Source organism: Clinocottus analis, unplaced genomic scaffold (genome assembly GCF_023055335.1).
Source record: "Clinocottus analis isolate CAN_PGR_092001 unplaced genomic scaffold, fCliAna1.0.p SCAF_1, whole genome shotgun sequence".
Classification (NCBI taxonomy): Eukaryota; Metazoa; Chordata; class Actinopteri; order Perciformes; family Cottidae; genus Clinocottus; species Clinocottus analis.
The window spans coordinates 11,706,617-11,718,650 of NW_027175820.1; the positions used below are offsets into that span (position 1 = coordinate 11,706,617).

At 40.6% G+C, this 12,034-nt stretch overlaps 1 protein-coding gene across 1 annotated transcript in view; it reads right to left on the reverse strand.

Annotated features, from left to right (window-relative positions):
- Positions 1–12,034, reverse strand: part of fam189a1 (family with sequence similarity 189 member A1) — a 79,255-nt gene that overhangs the window by 42,350 nt on the left and 24,871 nt on the right. Inside the window, exon 2 of the mRNA XM_068573286.1 lies at positions 1,544–1,600. Within this exon, the coding sequence (XP_068429387.1) occupies positions 1,544–1,600 (57 nt within the window). The remainder of the gene's footprint in view (positions 1–1,543; positions 1,601–12,034) is intronic.

Consider the following 12,034-nt stretch of genomic DNA (forward strand, 5'->3'; position numbering starts at 1 on the left):
GAGATTATTTATGGCATTAAGAGAGCATGAAATATAATCAGGCAGGGGCTTGTTTGTGCTGTACCCAAATCCTGATCTTTAAAGGACAAAGACTGAAAGATATACAGTCAGAGGGAGATCATCTTCTGTAAGTCTTCAAGTAAACCAACTCTATCTCTCTTTGTACTTCAAAGGAGGAGGATTTATGCAATGGATCATACATGCAGGCTTGGGGATTGTGGGCGACAACATGCACTACATGACAGTCAATTAAAGGTTTTCTGGGTATATTCTGGTAGAAACTGACTTCCGAGAAATGGAGAGAAACATTTCACCATTTAGATGTAAAGCAACAGAGCAAGATCACGGCAAGATCAAGTTATCTGGTTATTAATAAGCAAGAGGGATGTTTCTGTGTGGAGTTTGCACAATCTCCTCGTGCCAGTGTGGGTTCCCTATGGGCTCTACGGCTTCCTCCCACAGTCCAAAGACATGCTGCTGAGGTTAATTGGAGATGATTTTTTTAAATGGCCTATAGGTGTAAATGTCAGTGTAAATAGTTTTCTGTCTCTACATTTGTGCCCTGCAATAAATTGGAGACCTGTCCAGTGTGAACATAGCCTTCCCCCAATGTCTGCTGGGATCGACTACAGCGCCCCCGCAACCCTAAATAGGATAAGTGGTTTGTTTAATGGAAATATCTAAAATAGTAAAAGATAGTTTCGTTGCTGTAAAAGACAAAAAAGACAAAAAAACTGCAACGAAATTCTGCCTGCTTGTCGAAGAAAAACATCAGAGAAAGCATGGAGAATGGAGAATTTAGTACCACATTGCATACAAATCAGTGACAGCTTTCTTGTTGTTTTCACCCATGATAAATGAAGAAAGAGGTGTATCATGTCAGATCAAAAGCAAGTGGTGAGCTAAAGCTACCCAGTAAACCTCTATTCTGAATTAGTAACACAGTTTTTTCATCCGTGCAAACACAAAGAAGAAAAGTGTAAACTTTAAAGACGTCTAGCTGACTTTGCTTTCAGTCCAGCGGCTATGAAAACATACAACACTGGAGCTGCGATCCAGGGAGTTTAACACAACCTGAACATGCCCTAAAGTTGAAACTGTGTTTACGGAGATTTACAGTTTCATTTACAGCTAAAGAGTGACCAGGCACAAAGTTGTTTTTTAGACATGTTTAGCATTATGTCACATGTCAATAAACTGAGAGGACAAATTGTAATGTATTATATGATTAGAGATACTGTATATATTAAATCAATGATTTGTGACAATTGGTAAGTAATTAATGATTGGCCTGCATGTATTTGCTACAGCATCGCCGGTTACCAAATACAGCAGTTAATAATGTTGTATGCAGTGTCATGATAAATGTTGAAGTGTAGAGTGTAAACTAATATACTTTTTATGTGGTGATTCAAACAGAAAATATCTGCTTCTGAGTGTAAGTATGTGTCTTTTATAACGTCACCTCTCCTTCTTGAATATCAATGCTTTGTTCAGAGTTGTAAGGTTAGCAGCTGAGCGTGGGCGTTCAAAGGACACTCACCACAAGAGAGAGCGGCCTCTTCCATGACACCACTCCAATCAGTCCAGAGAGCAGCACCTGGGAAACAAGAGCCAAAACAGATGCTGTAAGAGGTGATCGATGTCGACATGTATGTGAAAAAAATAAAATATGACCGTGTCTAGAGATAATTCCTGTCAGTGACGATAACATTGCAATCAGCAAGAAAAATGAATGGGATCTGGGAAATTAGTTTGAAGCAAGAACAATGAGCAGTCAGGTTCCAAATCTGTTGTGCTCTCGGGATGCTAACGTTGGCCCGTCAGGCGGGTGGTCCAACAGTTTGGTTTGAATCCATTTCCACTCAAGTTTGTACTGACATTCATCGCTCCCAGAGAATGTTCATTCCTGACTTTGGTGATTCCCTGATTTTTCATCTCGTCATTTCATCACATTTGGTCAAAATGTTACTTTGCCCAACACTGTACTGTACTTTGTCTTTACTACTAATTACCAAATGTTAGCATGCTAACACAATGATCTAAGAGTTTCAACACAGTATACAAAGTTAACTTCTGCATGTCAGCTTTGCCATTTTACGCATTAAATATGACAATTTAGCTCAAAGCAATGTTGTTTTTGAGTACAGCGTTTGAACAGCTGCTACAAAGGCTGTTGAATCTTAAACTTAATTTTTTATTTCTGCAGAAAAAACTTGATTTGTGGAGCTTGTAGACAACCCCAGAGACGCACAAATCCTAAAAAATGTGACAATGTTTGATTGGAGATCAGATTGGAAAGACCATTTGACAAAGGATTTAAAAACCAGGGGACCAAATCAAAAAAGAGAAATGACATGCCATGCACAATTCTCCGCAGTACTGTGTCTGGCAGGAGTGCTCAAGAGGTTATCCACACAGGGCGCACAGCCGTAGGAGAGCATTACTTCTCCTCCTCTAATGAAGACAGCAGACAGTACGGTTCAAACCTCTGAACTATTGAAAGAAAACATCGCATCAACTCCTTTTTTTAGAAAAGTAAACAAAGTCACATGGCATGGTTGTAAATATCCTTCACAGTTTAAAGACCAGCTTCCTTTACTCTCTGGAGACGAGCATATATACGAGGTTGAAGGTGAACAAAAAGTTCAATGAGGGATTATTACTAACATTTCAGGTGACCTCACTCTGTTTTACCGCCAATGAAATGTTCTGCTGAATTGCTTGTTCATAGCTTGTGTAATAGTCTGGGCACTTGTTTCTTGTTTCGTCAGACCTCACTATTGTGCTAGTGACCATGTTCTGATTTTACTGTAGGAAAGTACAATGTTCTTAAAGAAAATAAACTCTAATTGTCCTTTTTTTTTTAACACAACTCAACACAATGAACAATTATTTTTGCACATATTTAAAGTCCTTCAGTTACATATTCTATTAAACACAAAAACATTCAATGTAGGATTTAGTTCTTTTGTGGTTTCTCTGGTAAATATATTTGAAATATCATCTTCTGCAAGATGCGTTGAGAAATTCACAGATCAGGTGGGAGCCGTCGCTCCTGTTTGTAAATTCTGTGCTCATCAGTGTGGATGTGGATTATCTTTGTCAACTGCTCATTATACATTCACAGGCTCACTTGTCCTTTGGTTTATTAGTCTTTAAAGCCAAGTTCACACTACACGACTTTCAAAGACGTCGGATCGCTGAGCTGTTGTTGTTTTTAACACTAAGTGACGTTGTTGTCGGCACACATTTTCACATGATAGCCTGTTTCCACACAGCTTTACTATTTCCCCGAATGTAGATCAATCATTGTGTTATGTCTATTCATCCAAACTTCCTCGGGACAGCAACAACTTCAGGGGTTCAAACAACCCCATGATCCTGTGTCTTACTCTCATTATTTTTTTACCATCAGACTCCCAACAGGTCCAGATATTTAGCATGCTAGATGTCTGGACTGTGTCTTTGATGCATCAGCGAGCCTCTCTGAACTTTGTACAGTTGGTGATTTGCGAGCGCCGAGGGGCTTTTGTCTGAGAGCTCAAACAAATATTTGGAGTGTGAAAAAAAATCTGGGCTTAAGTCGCTTTGTGTGAACTTGGCTTCATCAACAACAGGACTGTGTGGTTTGAGATGCTTGTAGAAACCTGAACGCTGTGAGCTCTTCTAGGACTGTAACGCGCTCAAGTGCCATGCTGCATCTTTTCACAGTTGGTTAGCCGTGCTAAAGTGACTCCAGCTTCTTACGAGTGTGATTCACGCCTCACACAACTTGATACGCCATCCAGGACACTGTGCACGTACGTCTCATTTCATTTGACTGCTGTCAGGGGCTAAACATAATCATATAGGCTGCTAAAAGTACACTGTTAGGTCCCAACAGCGACTTCATGGACTTCTGTGTTTATTCACCATCATCTGTCATGTGTTTGTGATACACAATACATGTCAGACTAAAAGGCTTCTTGAGCCACAGTTTGAACAAGAACATGAGTTTAGGACTCGCCTCCCATATGATTTGTTAGCTTTATTCATTTAGGAAGTTAATGGTTTCACTACGAGGTCGACGTCCCAACATGACAATGCAGTCACACAAAGAAATCCTCTCAGACACACATACATCAAAAACACCAATATTATTCCAAATCAGTTGTCTCTAACATTTTGCAGTTCATCTACTTTCTATATCACCAAATTCTTTACTTTGTTAAATTGTATAATGTACCGATTTGATTTTCTTTGACAGCATGCAGTGGGAGTAAGGACAGCAAAGCATTGTGCTCTTGTGAAAAGCTCAGCAAAAGCATTGAGGAATAATGTACAGGAAATGATGGCCATGACTGCTACTATTGTGACAGCAGCTGCACATTAAACCTGTTTTCTATGAGATATTGCCATCCATCTGTCACAGTGGGCTGCAGCCTTGTCTTGCACGCATTGGGCCAAATGTTTATTGTCACAATATGTTATCCATAGATATGAAGTAATAATACAAGTATACTGCATGAATAACATACTACTTCATGTCCACCCAAGAAAATTGACATTCAAAAGACATTTGTTTACTTTCATTGAAAAAGCCTTCTAGTGGCGGCAGTGATGCAGAAGGTAGCAAAGGAGGAAGTCAGGTGGTGGCACTGTAGAGCGACAGAGCCCACATAGGGAGGAGGTGGATGGATGAGTCAACAAAAGCTAATACAGGGGCGACAGCTGTTTGTTTCCTGTTTCCAATCCACAGTCAATGTGGCTTTTCTTTTGACCATGACAACAATGGCGTCATCCAACTGATGTATTCTCCAACTGGAACAATTTGGTGAGCCACAGACCAATGGTGCTGTCCTGCTGATCAGAAAACACTCACACGAGTCCATCTAGATGGGCAAACGGTGTATTTTGTCGATTAAGTTGGAGGACTTCTTGTGTTATCACCATGGCGAATTCATCAGATTGTCTCTCAGGACTTATTGGTGCTCTGGGTTTTTCCATTAGCACTGATTTGCTTTTAGATTTTGTGCTCCATCTACCTGGAACCAGTTACCCTTCAGCTTGATGCTTGGCTGAAATAAAACGATCCGAGCTATCTGGACTCATCTCGTTGCGATGTCCATGTGACACGTATTACTCCATTGTTGTTATTGAGCTGTTGTTTGATTTAGTCTGTTTGTCTTTTATAACTTTGTCACACTAAACAGCAGATGTTTTTTTTAAACGAGATGCCTGATTGAATTAATTTAGATTTTAAAAAAAACCTATTGATTTTCCCAGCACGCTTCACTCTGGGCATGGCGTCGCATTTTTACAGTGCCGGCTTCTGTAGGTGTGAGTTTGCGTATCATCGGAGCGTGTGTGAACAAAGGGTACTCATAGCCTCCAGTGCTCTATCCCTCCACGGTCTTTCTCTGTGCCTTTCACCCTTCTTCACCCTCCATTTAACACCAACATGCTCTCCTCATGCCCCCACCTAGCTCTCCTCCTTCCCTTCCCTTTTCTTTGTATCTGTTCGCTCTCTCTCTTCCAGTTTTGACATCTTCCATTTTCTGTCTGTATTACACTCCATCTCTGTATTTCTTGCTCCCACTCGGCGCCCACACAATCACAGTATATTTCTGCACTTACACACTCACTATCCAGACTTCTCACTTCTATTTTCCTCTCCATCTTGTTCCACTTGCGAGTAAATCTTCCACTTCTTCACTCACCTTGATACCCACAGGACTTGGCGGGTGGGATATCAATATTTCATCTGAGCAAACACACGCACGTTTACTCAGGACACATTTGAGACATTACATAAACTTACATTAATTTCCTGGAGACTTACCACTGCTTGCCTGGCCCTAACCCTTACCCAAACCTTAACCACTGACTAAAAGATCAGCCGTTTCCAAGTCGGAAACATGTCAACCGTCTAATAGTCTTTAGTCTAAAATATGTCCACCGGGGTAACCTTATTAAAGAACACACACACACAGCAGAAAAATATAATTATAAAACCTGAAGGTCATGGCTGGTGCTTTTCCTTTTTTTATACTTATCTAAAAATTCCACCAAAGAACAAACCTCATATTTCCAACTAACACGCATTGTCTGTTTCACCTTATCAACTTTTATTCATTTTTTTTTAAAAACACACTTGTGTTGTGTTTTGGTGTTTTGTTAGAAAAATTCACTCGACCCCTCGAAGTAAAATCATTAAAACAGGAACATTTATTTGTTGCAAGGAAGGAGCAGAGTCAGAAGTACAACATAATAGACAAATTGCATATCCAAGTCTGCTCAAAGATCTCTCAAAGAACCACCTCTTAAATACTCCTCATGACCCACTAACAGAAACCATCATGACGTCTTCGGACTAATCGGGAACCTCTCCCCTCGTGACAGAAACATACAGATTCAGTCTCACTGCTATCAGGAGACATGCTAAGTTTGTGTCTAAGATTAAACAGAGACAGTAAGAGGAGAAGTCTGAATATAACAGTGAAACAGTAAATGATTAAGTGTGAATAACTTTTTCTCCCAGCATGTTTTACTGATATTTATTGATAATATAATTTTTGTTTTGTTTAAACACATGTCCTGCAAAGTCTGTTAAGCAGTTTTCCTTTTGCTAATAGACTATTTAGGAAAGGTAGATACAGAAAGAAAATAGTGTAATATGCAAAACAAGCAAAGAACAGTCACCAAGTAGAAACAGTGGCTCTACACATACACACAGGTTCAAACTGCAGCAAGAAACAAGGGCCTGAAGGTAATATCCACCTTCCCTATGCACTGCGACAAGGAGTTCAGAGATGTTGTGTCACACCTCTCTCTCTCTCTCTCTCTCTCTCTCTCTCTCTCTCTCTCTCTCTCTCTCTCTCTCTCTCTCTCTCTCTCCATCTCTCTCCCTCTCTCTCTGCTGTTCCTGGCAGCAGAGAGAAAATGTTCTCAACGGTGCACCACCAAGGTTGAACTGCGCTCCTATCATGTTGCAGTTTCTGGTTACTTATCCGGCCTTTTCAGTCTCAGCAGATATTTCCGTAATTATGCAACTTGAGTTAGCTCAACTTAATGTTAGCCATTTTAGGAATTCAGAAGAAAAATCTCAAGTAAAAGAGTGCGTCAAGCCCCAAAGAGATGATTTCTTGTTCGCCACGTCTCACTCTTTTATTCTGTTTTCAACATCATGACTCTTATCCCATTGATGTAGCAGCATGGAGCAGATGATGAGCACTTTGTGAGAACCGGATTTAACATTGAAGCGCACTGTTCTTTCAGCCATGTTTTTGTTGTATACATCAAGGGTGCTATCTAACCTACAGCACGCATACACACACACACACTCACACACACACACACACACACACACACACTGATGGTTGAATGATTACCCCTGCAGCAGAGACTGAATGTAACTGCATCGTGGGGAAGTTCTTTCTCTCTTTGTCTTACCCTGACCTTTTTTTCAATTTGCATCCTCTTCTGTCGCTCTCCAGTGTACCCATGCATTCAGTGTGAAGGACTGTGCATGTACCTGTGCATACCTATGCCTCTGTGTGTCTGTGGTTTGAGGGGAGAGACAATGTCAGAGCAGGACCCGTGTGATAACTCTGCTGGTTGTCAGTCACTGGAGGCTTTTCCTCTTGGCTGCTCCCAGAACAGGATTAACATGAAATACTTAGCAGCATTAGTCACTGAAACCTGGGCAGCTCACAACTATTAACATACTGAAAAAATGCTGAAGCATCTTCCAATGTGTGAGCATATTTCTTGGTATCCTATTGTAATTTCACGAGACATTCACAGACCGATTGAAAAGGCCAGTCACAGCAACGAGAAACAGAAACTGGAGTAACAGGGTATCACATTATGTAATTATAAGTCTGTGTGTTAGTTTAATTTTTAGAACCAAATGTTTTTTTTGGAGGTTCAATGTATTTATTTTACGTTGTTCCATCTAAGGTTTTATGTAATTCTTAATTTTGAGCCTGGGCCACATTACAGCTTTTTGTGTCAGTCGCCGCAGTACAGGACATGAGTTTAAATGATATTGAAAACAATCAATAAAAGATGTTTAATTACAATCTGTAGATTGCAAATGTTTTCAGAACTGAGGTAAAATCCTATTTAAATGTAAAAACAGATGCATTCAAGATGAGATGGAAATTGAAGTTGCCAATTCATGAAAAAACAGAAGTTTGGGTTAAATTTGATATACCTTAAGGAACATCTTAACATTTCCGAACAGAGCGTTTTATTCAAACAATCAATTGCTAAATAAGAAAAAAGTAAGTGAACACTGAGAAATCTGTTCACGAAGAACCAGCTTTAATTTCAGAGTTGGATAACATTTAAAGACATTTCATCTTTGATGGAAGTTAGTCAGAGCAGCCTATCAGCTTAAGTAGCACACAGATGGGGTAACAACTTAAAAATGACAGGCGAGTTGATAAAGTGAGCATAAAAAACTGCAGCTCCTCTGGACTAATATGAAACTATTAGGATGCGCTATGATGGGAGAAGCCCAGTTAGTGATGAGGCGGTGCACATGACAGTATCAACCCAGTGAACATTGTCGGTATCAACACCTGCATTTTATGATGGAGAAAGAAAACAAAGATTATGTGTTATGGAAAAATCGTACAAAATGTGTGTGAGTGATGTTTTTCATCCCACATTCCAAGTTATCCCTGCCGAGTTTAATTTGGGGTAATGATTGGTGTTTTATAAGATTAATAACCTTCTGTTTAAATTAAAGAGTCTGGAGACCTTAGTGACATTACAGAAATTAAAATATTTGCAGGTGATGTCCCTCGGATTGTTACTTCTGCAGTGGTTTATAATCAAGTGTGTCATGATCGGGATCGGGGATAAGCACCTCAAAGTCCCCTCTTAAGAAAAAGTGGAGTGATATAAGATTATGAGATTGACCACTGTTGGTAAGTAGTGGGAAGGAGAGAAGCTGAGCTGTAAAACAAAGCTCTCACTATCCTCTTCTATCGGTGGACTAACCCAAATATGTGGAGTACTGACCGAAAGAATGAGCTGCGTTTGTGTTTGGTCTTAGTTGAGAGAAAGGAGCTCGGGGATTTTGAAGACTGATATCGACAGACTTCTCCTGAGCTTTGAGAGGAGTTAGTGAAGGTGGTTGAGACATTGCTGCTTCCTGGACACCTCTCCTTGAATACATCCAGGGAGGAGACTCTGTATCTGCTGAATCTTAGGAAAACCCCCCGAGGAACCTCTCGGGAGAAAGACACCTGGGCCTCTCTGCTCTGCCCTGATGTAAATACCAGAACTTTGTTCAGATTGTTTCTATTTGTTAAACATTTTCAATTACATTTGGTGGAAATGTATGCTATGGACTACGGGAAAACACATAATAGCTTCTTCATGATGAAAAGGTTCTTACCATTTGATCTATAGAAACTATTCTCTCTCTTTGAAATCAACATTGTCTCTGTAGTTCACACTCAAGCTATTATGAAGTTCATCAATTGGCTGTGGCGTCAGTGATTAGGGCTAAAATCAGCTAATTGCTGACTTGTTGAACTAAAAGTGATTATTTTGTCCTAATTCTCCTTTTCTCATGTGATAAAGTACTTGCTGATCTCGCATATACAATAAAGTGGTGCTGACTGTGTTTTTGTTATTCCACACACTGTTTTTCTTTATACACAAATGACATACAGAGACTTCATTCTTAATTCAGGAGACACAAACAGTGAGTTTAAGTATTTTTTTTATTGTATCTCCTCGCTCACCACATAACGATAGGTTTTTTGATTAATGGAAGAGAGAGAAAAACAGATAGTTATGAGCGATTAATATTGAGTTCCTGTAGTCCTAATTTGGTGAAAGTCCACCCTGTGAAGGTGGTAAATGATTGTAGTTTTCCAAATTTGCAGACTGAAAAGACCCAAATAGCAAAAACAACAACATGGAAACCTTCATTAACAATTCATTGTTATTCTATAATGCTTTTATTCATTTTTACATCACATTATTTAGTGTTTCCTCTGGAAAAAATATTTCCAAGTGAACGAAGAAAGAAGCTCTTCCTCCTAAAACCCAAAGTGAAGACTTCCATAATAACCAAACGACGGTGGAGGTGTGTGAGGACTGATTAGAAAAGATATGCGACTCCTGAAACCGCTATAGATTCAACCAAAATCACAGTCTTGACCTATTCATATTCATTTATGCAGGGCACCAATCAAAGAAGCCATTACTGGGAGTGAGGGTTTAGAAAGCAGGCCGTTCCTCAAACATCATCATTGCCAAGATGGATGGAGCCAGTGTGGTTGCCCTAGTAACCACGAACTGGCCATTTGCCAGAATCCATAATGATTTCCCATCAGCTGCTTCTCTGGGAGGGGCAGGGACCCTCGCTGGTTCAGACAGGATGACTGCACCTGAATCCTCCACATCACAAACACACACTCCGACAGACATGTTATAGGCACTCATATTCTGAGACCCTGTCATGGACAGTAAAACTAAACCCTGCGGCCAAATCAGCAGACCTCTCAGATACACATGCACGTTGATGCACACCAATGCTGCACATATTTGCGCTCAGTCAGCTCCTCTCCTGCTGTTCTCTTTTCAGTGAAACATCCCCTTTTATTTCCTTTCACTTGTGCTTGGTGTTGGTCAAGAGATGGAAGTCCTTTCTCGAGTCCATCTGAGCTCTTCCTTCTGTGCAGCGTTTAAGCGCACATCTTTGTGTGCGGGCATGTGTGCGTTTCGGCACACACACACACACACACACAAGGGCAGAGATGTGTTGAATCTGTCTTCCAGGAGCTTACTCCATGTAAGCGTTCAGTATTGTTAATATGATGTATCTTCTGCTTTTTTTTAAATTAAACATCTCATTAAGAGTGTGATAATCAACCAAGGTGATTTTAGGTTTTGTCAGTCGGCCCACCACTTTGGTCTCGTATGAAATACATCAACAGCTATTTATGGATTGCCATGACATGTTGTGCACACATTAATGTCCGCCAGTCGATTAATCCAAAAGACTTTTGCCCGGCCGGAGAGCATTTGAATTTGTCCAATACCACCTACCTGTCTCCTCTAGTCTTTTACCATACACTGTCTCTTGCCTTGTGAATGTTGAGCATCTCATATCTCTCGGATGTGTGTCCGTTGGGTTGTACTCTGCAGCACTTGGGGGATTTGTTGTTGCTCTCCCTGCTGAATCCTGCACTGCTGCTTTCATTCATTTAGGGGAGCACCTCATAAAAGAGTATAATTACGTATACTCTAAATGCTTCTGTACCCTCATACTCGTGTCTCTCATTGAAACAGGAAAAAAGGGTTTGTATTTTAGGAATGACAATTTGCGTGAAGTTTTTGCTTTTGAGGAAACATTGATTTTGTGAAGGCCACAAATGTAGTGAAGGAAAAATACTTAAGCCCCAAATGTGGAAACAAATTTACATGAAAAATCACTTGTGTTTCACCTTGAAGAATTATCTTTCTGTGTGTGTGTCTGTGTGTGTGTGTGTGTGTGTGTGTGTGTGTGTGTGTGTGTGTGTGTCTGTGTGTGTGTGTGTGTGTGCCCAAATAAAAGACATATGAAGGTGATACGCAGCATTACGGGAGCTAAACTCTTAATGCTTGTGTGACAATTTCCGCTTCAAGTAACCTTCAAGTAACCTTTTCTGGCTATGAATGAGCCGCACAAAATGTGTCTGTACGTGTGTATACATCAGTGTGTGTGTGTGTGTGTGTGTGTGTGTGTGTGTGTGTGTGCGTGTCTAATGTCTACGTATGATCAAAAACGCCCCGCGTTACCCAGTCAGTGTGAGTGTCAGAGAGCACGTGAACCACACCGTAGCGATCCTAAGACGTTTGATGCTGCAGCGTCTAACTGGAGCTCACGCTGACAAAGCTGACGGACAGACGTGCGCTTGCGGCCTCCTCATGTTCCCGCTGTTCCAACAACAGCAGCAGTTTTCTTCCCCTGACATCCGTTTCCTATAGTATTCCCTTTTCTCTCCACCCTCCCATCTGCTCCTCCTTCCTAACCCCCTTCCCC